A 19447-nucleotide genomic window follows, 5' to 3' on the forward strand; every position below is an offset into this window, starting at 1 on the left:
TTTCTAAAAATTAATATGAAAGTTTTTGTTATTGTAAGGCTTTTATAACAATCATTATCAACAAAAATGTGAAAGCGATGCATTCTGCACAATGGCAGTCAGACTGGATATAGGAGAGGAAAGGTTTAATAAAAGAAGACATATTATTAATGCTTGTTAATCTTTCTATCATGCATTGAATAAAAATGATTTTTAGATAACTAGTGGGTGGGTTTTATGTATATTTTCCAAGTCTTGAAAAAAGTCAAATCTTTACTAATCAAATAATGGTTGAAGAGATTAGTATTTTATACATTTCCATATGATTTCATATTATTATAATGCTATGCATTTCTGATATAGTAATTAATTTAAACGTACTTATATTATTGATATTAGAACTAGCTATTTATTCTGCAAGTTCGATTTTCATAAAATTGTGAACATATACATTTTGACGTATGTGCATGATAATTCACTATAAAATCAGTGGGATTTCCTCGCATGTTCTTTAATAAAGGTGTTATCCTCCTGCCCCTCCCCAGTGTAAAATTTTAGATATTGAGTAAGGCCCTGAATTTCTTGCTTGGCACTGGCGAACAATAGTTATGAAATAGTGATCTTGGCGTGAAGTTAGAATTTTACCGCATCTATGGTGTAAACATGACAAATAGTTTTTTTTTTCGATTAATACCTGACATGCATTATTAGAACCGAAAATTGAATTTGTATTCTAAAACCAATTTTTCTCTTACCGATGAAGACAAAAATTTAACACTATAATTGTAGTCACAAAATCATATACCAAATTTCATATATTTAAATCTTTACGTTTTTGAATTATCGCGTTTACATGCTTATTAAAATGCAGGCAAGCAAAAGGGCCAACCATTTGACGGATTTGGTTCTATATTTAATAGTTATCTGCATTTTAAATATTAAATTTGAGCTGAATTTCATCCAATTAATTTTTATCGCTTTATAATAATCATGTTCAGCAAATCAAATCCTCTGAATTTGCTCAAAATTTGATAGAAAGCTACAAATGTGATATATCAAATTTTATCCGTCTAGCTTTAAATTATTCTGAGTTATTATGGTCACAGATAAACAGATATAATATCAAAAATCGAATCAGGAAAGGGGATATAAAACGAAATCAGGAAAGGGGATATAAAACGAGAAGATTTATCAAAATCTCGAGTTCGAATTTTTTTTAAAAATTGCATATAAGAAAGTAAATAACAAAATCTGTAATCTTCTTTTCTTTTTAAGAACATTTTTTGAATTTCTAAAGCAAATGCCGATTATAGCAATCATTTGCTTCGAAGTGAAAATCCTAATGATCTAATTGCGGTTACAGAGGCTGAGAGTTTTTTTGTAAAAAAAAATCAAGATATTATGATGATTTTCATTTCGAACTATATGACTAAAGCCTACTGTCTTGCGACAGTATAAAAAATAGTATAAAAAAAGATTTTAAAACCTATATTGTATAGTAATTAATTAAGAAAGAATAAAACAATTAAACTTATATTTCGCCGAATTTTCTTATATTGGGTCATATGCTACAAAACTGTACTATACCTGCCAACCTATCAACATAAAAGCAGAAAATTAACCGGCAGAACTGGTCCCCTCAAAGCTTTCTCGAAAATTCTCTAATAAACTTGCCATTCCAGAAAGCGCCTTGCAAGGCATAGGCTAATGCATGAAGAAATATTAACTTTAGTCTTACTTGAATTTGGCATCTTTATTAAATTTATCGTGCGATTTTTGGCGAGGTTTTGGCGCCTAATCCCTACTGCATGGTTAATAGTCTCCGAAAATCGGATTTGTGTTTTAAACATGTTTCTCTTAATCGACTAAACGAAAATTTAACACAGAGCTATATTTGTCCCATACGAAATTCCATACAATCTCATATAAAATCCCATACGAAATTTGATATCTTAAATCATTTCTTCTTTGATTTATCACATTTATATGTTTCTGAAAGTACAGAGCGACAGACGGTCAACCCGATATTGAATTTGGCTCAAAATTTGAGAGTTGTTTACACTATAGATGTTAAATCTATGTGCGAATCTTCTCTATATGGTTATCTTCGTTTTGAAATTATCAAGTTAAATTATAATCGAACAGCTGGACAGACGAACTTTTTGATGTATAAAATTTGGAATTGAATGGATTACACTCAAAATGTGATAGAAATCTAAAAATTTGGTGTATAGACCGTATACCAAGTTTCACCTGTCTAACCCGAAAGGTTTTTCAGTTATCTTTGTCATAGACAGACAGACATTTGCCAAAAATATATTTTTCAAATTCAGGAAAGTCTAAAACGTGCAGATTCACCAAAATTTCGATTTCGAATATTTTGATAATTATTAAACTTTATCTATACTACATATATGAGAAAGTACAAAAAAATAAAAAAAGGACGTGTTTTACCCGTTTATTTAGATACTTTTTTTTTGCTTAACAATAGAAAACAATGTTTCTTTCAACGAAGGCTTTATTTTTTAACAATGTCTTTGTTTAGCAAATCAGGATAATAGATACGTATGCACAAAACTCGTAAATAACCATTTTGCAATTACTTGTCTCAAACTCATCTTACTTACATCAAACAAAATTCTCTTCTATAAATTCGCCAAAATAATTTCATCCAGCAAATTAGCCATTGAAACACAAAATAAAATTGCGACGGATTAGTTGTTGATATAACAATTCCGAAGCAGAAGCATAAAGCTCTTTGAAAGAGAGCAAAATAAAATATTTTTTTTTATGTTTTTATGCTGAAACAAAACATGGTTCAGCAAAATGGCAGCGGAAATCCTGCTAGGGTAGTTCAACCCCCCCCCCCCCCGAGTTCTAAATTACCTTTTGCTGCTCGTCTCAGCGAAACTTTTTGCTCGTTGCCTCTTTTGCCGTTTCGCTCTGGATGACGATTGGATTTCTCTTTGTTTTTCCAATAGAAAGGACGTTTACAGGGAAGAATCCAGGTAACATTTTACTTGGTCGATCATGAAGTGGAATGTGTCATTTGACAGTTTGAGAAAGATTCAGTTTTAAGAAAGTACCTAAGGTAGAAAGTAATAAGGTAGTAGTCGTTATAAATAAATATTTGTTTATATTTTGTGTTGAAACATCATAAGCAATACTTAATTACAAGCTAAAATATTCCGGCATTGAATAAAAATCGGAGAAAGATATAATCAATTGATCACAAATTCAAACGTGTCGTTCGACTCAGCTTTGAAAAAGATTCAATTAAAAAATTGAGCAAAGTTATTATAAGCAAATACTTGTTTATATTTCATCTTGAAAAATCATAAGCAATATTTAATTGCAAGCTAAAGTATTCCAGCATTGAATAAGAATCAGAGAAAGATATAATCAGTTGATCACTAATTTAAAGGTGGTATTCGACTCAGCTTTGAAAAAGATTCGGTTTACAAAGTAAGCAAGGTTAAAAAGTAAAGTTATTATCAGCAAATGCTTATTTATATTTCATATTGATGCATCATAAGCTTTTAAGCTGAGCAATATTTAAATACTAGCTGAAACATTCCGGCATTGAATAAAAATCGAGGAAAGATATAATCAGTTATAGTCATTCGGCAACGAAAGCTACATACTGCATCTTTTGGTCCTGTTAAATAATTCTGAGTACTATTATAAGGTATTAAAAGGTATTTGATATTTTTGAATCAATTTTAATTTTAACCCTCTTAACCGTCCAGAAGCTGTTTCAATATATAACATCTAGAAACACGCATTACGACATTCAGGGCCTCCTTTTTTTCTTTATACAATATTATTATTTTTTTCTGCTGTTTTATTTTGGTTTTCTTTAATTTAAGTAAATTTCTTTTAATTTCACTTACTTTGAAGAGCTAAAATAAGAATCGTTATAACACAAATTTCTGTATATACATTTCTTCTAATTTTCGTTATTTTTTTATTTTTCCTCTCTTTTTTATTAATTGTGTGTCCTTAGGAAAAGGACAAATTCATAATTAAATAATAAATATTTTGTTCTAATTTTAAAGAAATGTTTGATGAGATAGAAAATAAAGAAAATTATATTTAAAATTACATATTATGAAAAATGTAATATTAATATTAATAAACTAATAAATTACTAAAAAATAAACTTTGCAAGTATTTTATATATTGCAGAAATCTGGTTAGAAATCCAAAGTTAAATATTTTGATAAAGTTGCTAAAAAAAGACTTGTATAAATAGATCTTAGCGTGGTTGTATCACTTCATATCATTTTAAAACAAAAAAATTGGCAAATAGTTGTTATTTACAAAACTATTATGAAAGATATTTCGAATATGTTAAATTCGATAACACACCCAAAGATAGCACATTCCGTTTTGCATAGCATTGACCTCCAATTTAATATTCTTTGAAATTCCAAAATTATTTTTTCTTTCTTTCTTAACTCTTTACATTTAAAGCTTTTCTTTAAATTTAGAATTCCTGATAGTTCAAAAAGTTTATTTGTTGAGGCGATGTATGGGTTTTGAAGCATTTGTTTTGTTTACGGCGCCAAAACAAGACTGCAAAACCCTTTTTTTTAAAAATGTCTTTCGGGTAAATAGTTGAAATCCTGCAGTTTATCCAGTTCAAAACAGATTTAAAGATGAATTTTTCTTCCATTCTCATTTATTTTTCTTTATTTGACCCTTTGACTTCTTAGGCATGTCATTCCATTCAAATCTAAAAATTGCTTATATCTGTTTTGAAGTATCTTTCCCGCATATTTCTGCAGTTGTTGACACTCTTATCTACAATATTTTCTGTTATAAACACATTTTCTTCCACGCAAAAGCAATGAATTATTTCTATTCTGTTTCCCTTTTATCTCTTTCATTTTATTCACCTGAACCATATTGTGGCATACACTTCAGCCACCAACAAGCAATTCCTCAAGATACATATTACCCTAACTACCTTCCTTTGAGTCATGAAAATGATGACCTACACAAAAGCAATACACCTTGTGCACAACATTCTTTCTTCTGAGGTGTGTTGCATTCCATCCACCAACAAAAGCAGCCAACTTCGCCAAGTATGCAAGTCTCTGGAGACAGACTCGAGCTCTGGTGGGTTTGGCGGATGGCAGTTTCGAAGCCATCATCAAGGAGACTTGCTCAATGCGAGCGTTCCGAGTTTGGGGAGAGAGGAAAAATGAGCAAAAGAAAAAAAAGAAAGAACAAAGAATTGTTCTTTTCACAGCTCCACCCCGTTATCGACAAACTGGATCGACTCGAAAAAAACCCTCTCCTCTCTCGCTCCTCGCCAAGAACTCTTCTTCCCAGGGACGGGCTTTTGCCAGGGTCGTTGACGTTCCTCTTCTAGAAGGCATTTTGGTCTGGGAAAATAAAAGAAGGAAAAAAGATAGGCGGGAAAAGAAATGTGGCCAAAAGGAGTGTAATTTCCACCTTTCTCTTCCAGAAAGTAAGAAAATCGCTTTTGTGGAGAAACTCGGCTGAAGACATCAAATGCGCAGAAAAGAAAAAAAGATGAAAAGTTCAAGTAATCATATGCAAGTTTCCTGAAAGGGTTTTCAATACGTGATTGCTCGCTATCATTTGCGGATACCATGTCATACAGTAGAGGAAAAAGATATCTGATATATCATTCATATTTTTCTGTATATCCTTGTTTGGTACAAACCACATGCTTTAGAAATTGAGAACATGAACTAAAATTTTTTGAAAAAATATTTTTGTTATATTTTAAGTCTATTGTCCATGAACTCCTTTGGAAATAATGTTCTTTTTATGAGCAATATTGATATTCGTTCTTTATCCAAAAATTAATCTTGGGAAAAAAGCGAAGCGCCACCTTTTCCATTGAAATATTTTTATGAGCCTAATAAAAAAAATTTTCTGCGGGATAATTTGCTGCAAACTTACTTTATAAGAAGTCTTAGTATCTCATATTTTTGCATGCAATTGCTTGAGGCATGAATCTATATAAGTAAAGTTTGCAAAAATTTCATGCACTTGAATTTTTTTACCATTTTAAAGAATGATTAGTGCATGAATGGTCCGTGCAACACATATAGTGCAATGGGTAATTCGACCAGAAAATGTTGTATATGTTTGATGGCCACGCCATTTTATATTTTTAATTTTTGCAAATTCAGAGAGAGCAAAATTACTAGATTAACTATATTTATAAATGCACATGCGTATATTATACATTATGTTTGTATGGTATACCACGTGCATTCGTTTAATCTTTATTTTTTTTAAAAAAAAGACTTTAAGAATTTAATCTTTAACTTTTCTTGAATGCTCTTCGATAATTGTATCAACCGGCTTTAGAAAAGTTAATTTTACAAAGAAACTTTAATTTTTTTACATAAATTCTTAAGAACTTTTTCATATTGAACCAAACCTTCCCTATTTCTGTTATATAATATATCAAAATTTTAATAAATCAAAGGCATGGCAACAAAAACCAAAAATGAACTATCATAAACCATAAAAGAATAATATAAATATTTGAAAAAATGCACAACTGAAAAGAAAGATGTAAAGAACATGAGATAAATATGATGCATACATACAAATTATTTCTAATAAAGTATTGTTTTAACTTTTACTCATCGTTATTATACTAATTGACCATATCAGACAGCAATACGTAAATAATATATTTTAACCACATGTAAAGTCATAGACATGAATGTCAAAGTGTTGAACTAAACATAAGAATATCTCTGGAAAAAAAAGATTGTCTATTTTTTTACCCCATGTGATATTTTCCACTTGAAAATGTCGCATGTTCTAATTCATCTTGCCCATAGAAGAAGAATATGCATGAAAAATAAGATGCCAAATCACCAGGGCAGGAAAACTTCCGAGACAAAATTAATGATTAGTTCTGGCACTCTCTCTTGCACGTCTGCTGCGATCCAAACCCAAAATTCTGAACCAATCATAGTAATTAACAAAGTTCCAGGGAGGAGGGTGTATAAGAAGTCGACAGTACGTCATTACAATCGTCGCAAAGAGCAAAAAAGCAACACATCAGAAGTGAACGCCGCCTGGTGAAAACAAGTGTCAGAGATCAAAATACAACAGCGGCGTTGTCAGGCGGTTACAGCAACAGTCCGAAGTCCGCCCATCAAGTGGCAAGTGCCCGGAATTACAAGCCTGCCGGAATTAATGAGTTTCCAAAGCACTACAACTCCATCACTACAGTTCGTGTCGACCTGCACTTGGGTGCTCTCCTTCAAATAGTCGTCAGTCATGAAACACCATTTCGTCAGGCCCTTTTTTTTTCTTTCTTTTTTTTTTTTTTTTTTTTTTTTCTTCTCTCGCCAGCACCCTTTCTTTTTTCATTATTATTTCTTCTACTGCTTCGGCAATTATAACAGAAGCCGAGGAAGAGTCCGGCGATGAAAGTCTGGCACGCGATCCCGAGTGGTTCGGGTCCGGCATAACTCGTTGACGTACCAATATTAATGGAAGGTGATGCACTTGCCGGGATTTTATTGGATGTTAAAGAGAGTTAGTTCTCGGCGGTGGGCAAATGACATCCCGGCACGCTTAATTGGATGTTAGCAAGTGCTGAAATCAATTAGTGTCCCATTTCAATCAATGGACTCGCTCGGTGCTAATAAATGATAGCAACCGCCCGCCTGTGATTTGTAGTCCAGTTGCCGCTTTTCATTGATTTGAGAGGAGTCCGTATTCGACGCTAACGAGGAACAGACGCAATGCTAATGAGGACATAAAGTGTGCTGTCCAAATTAATCATTCGGCATGCGATTCCCGTTCCGATCTCTCCCTGCCTCCTTTAAATTGCTATTTGTGCGAATCCGGTCATTTGAGTATTTTGTTTTGATATTGTTAGAAGTATGTAATGGCGATATTTTATTGCAATGACAAAATCCTCTGTAATTAGCCACTGACTAGTTGTTCATTTTGATAATAATTAGTTTTCTGGCAGAAGTTGTATCAAAAAGTGAAATTTTAAATCACAGACTGCAAGGGGAATGGGTAGGTTGGTTAGTGTGGTTTATTGGTACAAGAGACATATTTTACAATGTTGTGCCAAACGTATGGTAAAATCATAACAGATTATAAATTAACAGTCAAGAAAATATAAATGCAAATGTATAAAAAAAAAAAATGTACAAAATATGACAATGCAAATAATAAAAAGTCAAGATTGCAAAATATTAATTACTTGATATAAAACATCATTGCGGTATTAAATTAATAAAAAAATATCCACAAACAAAAAAATTCTAAACATAAGTGAACAAATCAATTGTTTTTTTAAAATTTTCTGGTGATATTCTTCACCCACCAAGTCTTGTAGAGTTAATGATAATGACTTAAAAGAGTGAAAACAATGTAAGTTTTAAAACATGAGCACTCGATTAAAATGTGCTTGACATTAAACATTTTTTGCACACTGACACCCTTTCGCCAAAAATGATATGCCTGTGAGTGAAGCAAGATGTCCTGTACGGAGACTGTTCAACTTGACATCAACCTCTTATATAGGAAGAATAGGCCATAATCCAATGTTAGGTTTCACGGCATCATGCAATTTGTTTTAAATCTGTAAATCTTTTTTTTTTTTTTTTTTTTTTTGCCAAGTTATAAAGAAGGAAGAATGAGAAACAGCAAAAAAAAAAAAAAAAAAAAAAAAAATGCAACTAAGGTGTTTACGAAAATACTAAAACTGATATATTTTTTTTATTATAAACTACTTTTTTTAAAAGATGCAAAGCTTTTGCGAACAGTTATATACTATAATACCTTGATGCTAAAGGACCATGAATGCATACTATTAATAGACAAGTTCAAAATCTGTTATTCCGTTGAACATGCCTAAGACTGTTTTTAGACTATTTCTTCTTCCTTCAAACCATGCATTTTAACATAAATTTTGTACTTTTATTATTAGATGAAAAAAGTATTAACCCTGCCAGATTAAGAACTTGGAAAAAAATTTGGAAAATAAATTATTTGTTTTTACAATTTTGTTTATGAATTTTTAACTCAATGGAGCAATAATTTAACAGCACGACTGCAATAACTTAAGTTTTATCAATAAAATTTTAAAAAATAATTTGAAAGCATTGTATAAATTAATCATCTTTGGTTTTGCTGAAAACTTGTGGTTTATTTTGTTAATTTCTCAAATGGAAAAAAAAAAAAAAAAAAAAAAAAAAAAACTGAATTGCACAAAATATATAAATTAATTTAGAAGTAAAATAGTGTGATCCAGAATCTGTATCTGTCGTTCAAACTGATGATCCAAAATCTGTACTTGTCATTCAAACTCATATTAAAAATCGATTTATTCCATCATAGCTAATCAATTTTTGCATCTTATATAACAGTGATAATGATAGCTTCGATTATGTAAATCTGTCAACTGAAGTCTCTGTTAACCGAATGTTATAAGAAAATTGGATCATATCTACATTACTATTAGAGTCAATTTTCGAACTTGTAAACAGTTCTATCAGGAGATAATCTTTCGTAACTCATGAAGTCAATTAAAAGAAGAACAATGTTTGCTGATTTTAATGTGCATCTTTTATGGGGGGTTTTTTTGTTGTTATTTGCTGTGCTGTATAATATGTGCTTTTTTTTATCAATAAAGGATAAAGTGAAATTATTTAAATATATACATGAAGCTTTAAAAAAAAGCATATTTTGTTGTAAATTTTAGCATTTATTTACAAAAACTAGAATTGTTCTAGAAAAAAAAAATTGCTTCAATTTTTTCTTTTTCTTTGTAACATTACATGTGTAACGTATCTTAGAATGTAACTATTATTCAAGAATTTTATTCAAAAATAGAATTTTTATGTGTAATATATGAAATTATCTACGAAATTTTGAAATTTTTTAAAAAAAAATATTTATATTAAGCAATCATAGATCCACTTCTAAAGCATTCAACATCAAAATCCATAGTTCATTATATTTTGAATAACATAACGAGTATTAATTATATATTTTATTAAAATATCTTGATTATTTTTTGAGATATGATAATTCTCGTACAGTACACTTATGAAAAAAAAAATCTATTTTTCAGAAAAATGCATTTAAAATTTTCAAGTGATTATAAATGAGCATCACTTACGTTTCAATAGCTTAGCTCAATATAACTCGGCTTCTGATTGACATAGAGACAAAATAATTATATAACTGGAAACAGAAACGTATATATTTTTGAAACTGCATAAATAAAAATGTAAATTTTCATCTAAATTCATATTTTTAACCTAGTCGGATACCTTAAGCATTTCAATATTATTATAAACCAATCCATACATTTTTTTTTTTTTTTTCATTTTTTGAAAAATTTGAGAGTTACTAGAAAATTTCGCTTAGTGGAAATATTCTTTTTGAAATCCTTGGAAAAATCTGCAAAGAAACAGAAAATAAATGACATTTACGAATCCACTTACCACCTTAACAGGAATGAATATTGTCAAAGATTTATCTATTGTACCATGTGCATTTGCATTCTTTCTAACAAACTAACAAAAGAATTGCTTCTATATCTGACAAATTTCTTCCTGCAACACGTCATCCATTAAGCAAATTCTTAGTTCTAAGAATTGACAACTTCACTTACTTCACCCATTTTTTTCAAAATTGATAAATATTTCAAAACAGGCATATAAATAATTTGATATATCTTTAAAAAGTTTAATTATGTGTAGTACTTGCGGACTGGACAACGGCAAACCACATTGAAAGAAAAGAAAACATGATTCAAAATTTAGTCTTTTTTTTTTTTTTTTTTTTCTCAAACTATTAGAGGAAATCCACTTCTGAGAAGCGACGTTTTATTTAATTCAGATTAGATATTTAAAAATGAATTCAAAATACTATTAGAATAAAATTATTTACATGTAATCTTACAACCTTTTTACTGTTACGGTCATCAGAAAATGCGTCCGAAGACAAAACATTTTATAAATTTTATAAAAATAAAAAAAATAAAAATAAAAATTATTGCTAAAAACAACAGTTCCTGAAATGACATACTATTAGAATTTTCAAAATTACAAGCTCCTGTTCGTGAATATATAGCGAAGGCTTGAAGAAAACGGTAATCCAGCTCTGTCATTAATTTTGTTCCCGGCAAAGCAGTCTGTATTGGTGATCTAGCAAAATTCGACCTTGGCCCATATTCCGTAGAAATAAATTGCTTAGAATAACTATTATTATTCGTTGCAATGAAAGCAAAAAGAAAAAGAAGGTCATTATTCGCGGAGTCACCGAAATTATTTTCCCATCTCTTGTATCCGAATGTTCTGAGCAATTTTGTACCATTATATGCATATATTGTATGTAAATACGAATTTGCGTATATATATAAACAATTCCCAAAATCAAAGCCTTAATCAAGGTGCTTATTAAAAACATCGTTTCTGTCGATACATTGTTTCTTTTCATTATGATTGATGAATTTGAGAGTGACATTTGTTTTGTTAATTTATCGAATCCGATGTAGTTGTTTGTAGTTGATGTAGACTGCTATTTGAAATGAATACGTTTTTATAACTTCATTTAGAGGGAATAATACCATTGAAGGAAAGTGAATATTTACATACAAATGATACTGCAAAATGATTCGAGAAAGGTTGTTTATTCCTTGTTTGTATGCATTGCTTGATTATGTGTATTACTCGCGAAAGAGTCAAAATATTTTCACAATAAAATGTTATTAATACGCAATTCTATTAAGTCTAACCTCCTAAATGGATGGATAAATAAATGCAAGGCGATATTTAAATAGCCATAGGAAAGAGATTTAAAAATGCTAATAATAATATTATCAAAAAAATTTCGTTGAAAAATTTGGAAGAATTTTTGAAGATTCTTATTTTTATTTATTTGGATATAATAATGAATCAGATTATTTTGATTTTTATTATGTTATGATTATGTTATGATTTGATGCTAAAAATATCAAAATAACAATACATAATTTTATACACATCCATTACTTGATAATTCTATTCCAATATTTGGGAAATAGGTTTAATTCATTTTTGGGTTATAAATTGGTAAAAGCCTTGGTTCGGTCAAGACAAAAGCAAATGTTATTTTAAACGCCATTTATTTTATTGAATTGAAGCCTACTGCATTAAATATTAAATAACATTAGAATAACCATTTTATATCCTGTTCGAGAGTTCCAGTAAGCTCTTTGCCTGAGAAGTCTCATCACTATACTCTACAAAATTCAAATCATTTAGATTTGTTCCATTTCTTTATTTCTTGTGTGAATGGTTTGACTTTACATTATATTATTCTTAATCACAATTCCTAATTAATTATAATTCTTAATCACAATTCCTAATTAATTATAATTCTTAATCACATTCTTAACTAATTGTGTGCGTGCGTGCATATACACGCACACACAAAATTAATGTCGCGGCAACATTTGACGCATTTAAGCGCCATAATTTAAACAATAGAAAATATTTAACAGTATATTTCAAACCATTAAAAAAAAGAATTGTTAATGTCAGCTATTTTTCATGTAATTTTACTTAAAATCATAATTTAAAAAAACCTTAAAAGAGTTGAAAAAAAAAAGGATTTTGCACAATAACATGCTTGTTTAATAAAAAAAAAAAATCCTTTAAAATTTTGAAAAGCACAAGCACTTTCTTATCGTGTACTTACAACTCTACAAATAATTACATGCCATGATTGGCAGCACTTCTCCCTATATAGCGTTTTGCACGATTTTATATTACGTATGTCACATCACGTAGTTTGTAAATAAGTGTAAACATTATCATGTTGGAAACATGTTATACAATTAAATGTTCTCCAATTATAGTTAAAATAATATCGAATTAGAAAACCGATATCTTATATTGTATATATATATAAATGCAATACAAAATTTCGAAGTTTTATGTTTTCCCCCGTGAATTAATATGCTAATCATTCTGAAAGAATGTAGGAACAGTTGTCTAGGCTTGGGCCTTTTCTTCTCCACGAAATTGTCCAACTTATAAAGAGTTAATCAGTTAAAAGATGTTGTAAAGATTATCTTGTTTTCTGTATCATGAAAACAAAGGAACTAAAATTTTATAACGAAGAATTACTTTCAGTTCTTTAGAAAACATCTCCTGTAAACTTAAAATTTAATTGAAAGTTTTCAAAAAAGAGAGATTATTTTGTGGAATAATTAATAACATTTTATCTTGCGCTAAAAACATTGATTTAAAAAATTTACATTAATAAAAATATACTGCTCAAATATGTCTAGAACATATATCTATTAAGACTTCCTATTCTGTTGCTTGATTTTTTTAAAAAGAATAACCCCTATTAAGCGTTGGTATTTAAAGAGGGGAAAGACATTCCTCAGAAGATAACTTATTTGATGAAATGAATATTGAGATCATTGTTCAATATATTTCATAATATTTAGCTTAATGATGATCCATTTCTTTCAGAAAAAAATGGAATTAAATGTAATGTCTGTATTTTACATTGTTCAAAATATTAGATAATATTTGGTTTAGTAATTATCCATTACTTTCAGAACAAAAGATACTGAATTGGATGTGTATATTTTCTCTTATCTAATGAATCACTTTTTTTCTTCCAGAGACAACAGACAATGGTATGCCTCGTCGACTGAGGACAGCTTACACAAATACGCAACTCCTGGAACTTGAAAAGGAGTTTCACTTTAACAAATACCTATGTCGTCCCCGTAGGATCGAAATCGCTGCTTCTCTCGATCTTACAGAGCGCCAAGTCAAAGTATGGTTCCAAAACAGGCGTATGAAACACAAGCGCCAAACTCTGGTTCCAAAAGGTGAGGATGACAAAGATGGACACGATCGAAACTTGGATAGTGGAAGCGATATAGCTACAGGTGGCGATAGCAATGAACCAGACTTGGACAGTGATCATGGAATGCCATCAAGAACACCTGATAATTCAAATACATCGAAAGATATCCTTAATCTGGATAGTGACGCTGGTGAATCTTGTTGCGCACCATCACCAGCTAAGTCGGACGCAATTAGCACACAAGACAGTGAACAGCCATTGACTGCCTTGAAATCGCCTTCTGTTCTTTCCAGTGTTGTTGCATGTCCAGCAATGTCTCCTTCCACTTTAACTGTGGAGAGGAGATCAACTCCCAACAAACAACAATGCGATAACAGCAGCCTATCTGTTGATGAGAATCGTCTGCCACCTGTTGTTGCAAATACCATGAATGTACCCATGAGTCATAGTACAGTTTGTGATAGTATTTCCCCACAGACTCCTGTAACCAGAGTACTTTGTGGATACAATACGAATACTACAGAACCAGCTCCAGCTAAGTTGCCTACTCAGCGAACGCTGGATTCGAGAGTTCCGCCTAACCCAGTTGTATTTCCGACCACTACACTCACTAAACCATCCAGTGTTCCTTATTCCACATTGTCTCAAGAAAACTGCACTAATAATCAGGTAACTCCGTCTCCCAATCAACAAAGGCCCAGAATGTACCCTGGGCCTTATCCACCCGATCCAGGTATAGGTGTTTATACTCCTACAGGTCCAGTGGCTACATCACCACATAATGGACCGACATTTTGCTATCGTACACCTCCTCCACAGAATCATCACTCTCAACCATTGCAAAATCCCCCTGTAGAAAATTCTTCTTATAGTTCCCATATACAGCAGAGGTCTTATAAAGGTCAACATCAGAACAGTATGCCTTTCTATCCCAGCTCGGGAGGACAGTCGACTGTTCGACAGAATTCGAATCCTCAGCATCTTCCAAATCCATGCAACACTCATCCGAACAACGTATATAATGTCCAGACACGCAATCCTCAGCTTCCTCAGGATCAATCTATGATGGCTCAACATCAACATTATCCTCAAAGGAATTCTGTGCAGCATAATCATCAAAACAGCTATGTTTACAGCAATGAGTCGAATAGCTCGACTTATAATGTTTCTGAGTATAGTCAAGCCAGAGGGTACGAAGCCTACCCTCAACAACAACAGACGCAGCAAAACATTGCCATGAGCAATGATTACATGAACAGTGTGCCCATGGGCAACCCAGTCCGAAACAGCATTGGTGCCAATGGGTACTGTTATCCTGCGTATAGAAACGAAGGTTACAGTGATGGCACTGTTATGATGCCGCAGCAGCAGGATATGCAGGGAATGTTTTATGATATGAATAGTGCAAACACGGAGGAATCCAGCCACTCTTATATGTCTCAACAACCCAAAACGAACATGTCACAAGATTCTGGGTATTACGAACTTCCTAATTCAGTTCAAGAAGGTGCCACCATTCCAGACTTCGTCGAACCTCAAGAGAGGTTCAGTAATCAGACGGACGATTTTAATTATAACTGTTTCAACGAATCAGACTGCTATTCAACGAATACAAGCTGTAGCACAAACGATTTTAATTTTTTGAACATAGCCAACGATTACTGTAGTCCAGAATATTATCAACTAAGCTGATAAGTTTTTAAAATTTTGTTTGGAAACGGCTAAAAACACCTGCATGCCAGTTACGATTCGAAAGGGCATCGCTTTCGCTATGAAGGAATGGCTATATTTGCTTACAATAAATATAAGCATGCGTATTTTAAAAGATTTTAGAAATTATCAATGATGAAAATTTAAAAGAAAAGAATGAAATTTTCCTTATTCGAATTTTGTGCTTAAAAGTGCAAAAGCAAGAGGCGTAATCCTCTTAACTAGAGTCTGTAGAGGACCTAAAAATCTATTCGACATGAATACCTGTGCTAAGTCTGAGTGAAATTGCGGCATTAGGCTAGGAAGAGACATCAAGCCAATTTTGGGCTTGTGGCCTTACGTTACCAAAAAACCAAAACTTGCGTTACAAAAAGCACGCCTTTACTGATACAATATGTCGTCATTTGTTTATATTATTTAACAGGAAAGAATATAGGAACTGTTTTTCATGACCTGAAATTTATCTCTTGATACCTAACCTATTATTTTGAATAAAACGCGTTTAAATTGTGCCAAAAATAAAATGTGAATTGGGAAAATATGGCATAGGAAACAAGAATATGTATTAAATATTTCATTGTTAACTATGTTTTATGAAGGAAAAAATATACAGCATAACATTGCACTCCTTCAGTTTTTGAAATTAAAAAAAAATAAAAAAAATTATTCAATATAAAATAAAGTATATTTATTTATTTAATACCAAATGGGAAGTAATGGTGCAAAATGGCGGAAAAAAGTTTCTCTGTGCAAATTTTGCTTCATCTATACTTTTACGGTTCGGATAGAGAATATATACACTCACATATTTGTTTTTATTTGCGGGTTGTTTTTAGCCAAATATTGTAAATTGTAACTCTTTGTAGTTTGTAAATAAATTGTTGGAATTTGTACAGGAAATTTAAACAAGAGCAGCAAGTATTGCAAGGCTGCTTTCTCTGTTGTAATTGTGCAAACCTGTAAAGATAAAGAAAAATGTTTGTGACTGTATTATCTATGTTGTATCCTTTGTGAGTTTCTGGATTTTTTTTTTTTTTTTTTTTTTTTTTTTATCACTGTGAACAGAAGAGGAAAAAGGAAGCAAATTTTTTTTTCAGCTATATAAATGAAATTCATATCAGCTACATAAATGAAATGAAATTGTTGAAAAAAATTACCTCACATTTACACTCAATTTACGCTTAATACTTCATGGCTCAAGTTTACAAAATTAGTCCTTTTATCATTTAATTCATTACCTTCTTAGAAAACAAAATCTAATTAAAAAAGCAACTAGCATCGTATATCATTCGAAAACTATTCTTAGACGATTTAAAGGAATGAATTTTAAAGAAATATTTACAATTACCTTCATTTAGTTTAATTCAATTCCTGTTTAGTTATAAATAGCGACAACTGTGGTGGTTGTAAACTGAAAACTGAGACAGATCGTATTACATCAGAATGACATGGCATTCACCTAAGTGGCATAAAAATACCTCCATGAATTGTAAGCCTCCGTTCGTAAAATGCAAAATTTTATCACACAAAATGTCTGTTATTGGCGTTGGAAACTAAACTTTATTTTCACATACTTTTAAATTCTTGATAATTGTATTTAAGATTATAATTCAAATCTAATAATGATACACATCATTATCTTCCTGATATTTCTATCATTATATCTTGTATTGACGATTTGAATCGTCACTGACTACAATTCTAAGAAATTCAAATGGGTTTTATGTGTACATGTGCACAAATAATTAAAGATGGCAAAAGCAAAAATACCATTTATTTAGCTTCTAACATGAAGAATGAATTTTTCTTTATATTTTATTGGTATAATTTTTTTTTACTAAAAAATTTAGGCATTATGAAAATGTAAACTACTCCCATACAGTAACATAAAGCTGGATTAGAATGCATTTGAATTTGCTAATCCATCCCTTTGCAATTCAAGAACATTCAGATCTGTAATTTGCTGTTTTATAAGATATCTAATCTTTCTAGAAATTTTAAGTATATTGAGTAAAAGATTTAAATAATGTCAGAAAAGGGTAATATCGCAATGAACTTAGCGTGAAGTATGTGCACGTACAAAAAATATCTATCTGTAAATTCTTGGAATATTGGCAACATTTCGGTAATGTGTAATAACAAACATTCGTTACAGAGATAAATACAACGCTTTGCCTTTTTTTAAAAAAGTCTCTGGAAAAAATCAGACAACAAGTAAATTACTCACTTCAATATAATGATATATTCAAACACATTTTTATTTAATTGTATGTTTTACGTTTTTATTAATATTAAATATAATTATAAAAAAAAACATAGACGTCGATACATAATCCTAAAATCATGAGGCTCTGGTGTTCTGGAACTGGATAATAAACTGGAAAGTTCAGTCACATTCATAATAAATTCTAATTTTGAATGAATGCTTAGAATTTTTTTATATTCATTCAATATTCCATTAAAATATCTGCAATCAGGGAATAAAATATATAAATAAGATTAGAAATAGTTATTTCAGGAATATATATAAAAACATCTGACACTATGCAATACTTGAGCTATATCAATTATATACATTCATATTAGTGATTTAAGCCATAATATTTTCTCTTGTACATTCAGATCTGGTTTCATAAACAAAAGTATATATTAAACGATAATTTGCTGTCGAATCATCCTTGTAAGGGACGCTCACTAAGATCTTTTATATTCATACTCTATTTTTTCAGAATATCAGAATATTCATACTTATCGGATTTAAACTTATCGGATTCTTATCGGATTTAAAGTTATTGCATCAACATCACGTATTAAAATTAAAAGAATATCACAAGGGGCGACTTTACTAATTCAGAATAATGGGCCAAATAATGATATTAACTGAATTAACAGATTTTCAATTTTACTCCTTACAACCGTCCTCTTGTTGGGGGGCTGCCAGCTCAGGTGTCGTCCTCGTCATCTGACCGTGGTTCAAAATTATGAGGTCCGTCCCCAAAATAGCCGTCGTGTTGCTTTAAAACGGGACGTTAATATAACTAAACTAAAACTAATCCTCCTTACAACAGCAAGAAGTCGTTTGGACTGCAGCATATTAAATCTTAATCAAATCCAAACACGGAATATGCAATTGGGTTTGGATGGAATTGGCATTGAAACCGAGATCTTGCTGTAAAACATTAAGCCCTTTTACATATTAGAATATGACAGATTCCAGCCTATTTTACTCATCTTATGTATTTGTATTATCTAATACATTATGCGGATTTTTTAATACAAAAAGAAAATATACTAAAACTAGCAAAGCAAAAATATAGCAATCATCAAAATATTCGACATCCAGATTTTGACGAATCTCTATTCTAAGGACACCCTGAAACTGGAAAAAAAAAACAACGATTTTGGTACTATGAGGCTATTTGTACAATGATAACTCTGTTTCTCTACGGACTATAAAAATAAAATTTGGTAAATCACGAAATTTTCAAATTGTTTTGAAATAATGGATGAAATCGGTCTACTGTATCTCTGTTCGTCCGTCTATTCATATTCATTAAGGAACGGTACATTAGTAGCCAGACAAACGAAACTTAATACATAGATATCAGTATATAGAATTATCTAGCGCATCTCTAATGCTTGGTGGAGTTTAAAAATACTGTGGGCAATGAAAGATCCCAGCACCTGTTTTGGATTTTGAAACTCGAATATACGAATTTAATTACGGACCAAGATTTATTCATTTTTTTAAATGATGTGTTATAGCAAAGGTCAATGAACAGCAATTTTTATTATGCTGATTCATTAAATTCTCCCATCGCAAGGTAATTGAAAGCTATTTTTATTATTTTCTTTCAGTAATTTTTTTTTATTTGATAATGCCTTTTTTTTTCCTGTGTTAGTGGAGCAC

The 19447-nt window shown here is 30.9% G+C and overlaps 1 protein-coding gene across 1 annotated transcript in view; it reads left to right on the forward strand.

Annotated features, from left to right (window-relative positions):
- Positions 1–16515, forward strand: part of LOC129981738 (homeotic protein proboscipedia-like) — a 91824-nt gene extending 75309 nt beyond the window's left edge. The window contains exon 2 of the mRNA XM_056092707.1: positions 13637–16515. Coding sequence (XP_055948682.1) covers positions 13637–15519 — 1883 coding nt within the window. The 3' untranslated portion in view covers positions 15520–16515. The remainder of the gene's footprint in view (positions 1–13636) is intronic.
- Positions 16516–19447: the final 2932 nt, after the last annotated feature.

This window comes from Argiope bruennichi, chromosome 8 (assembly GCF_947563725.1).
Source record: "Argiope bruennichi chromosome 8, qqArgBrue1.1, whole genome shotgun sequence".
Classification (NCBI taxonomy): Eukaryota; Metazoa; Arthropoda; class Arachnida; order Araneae; family Araneidae; genus Argiope; species Argiope bruennichi.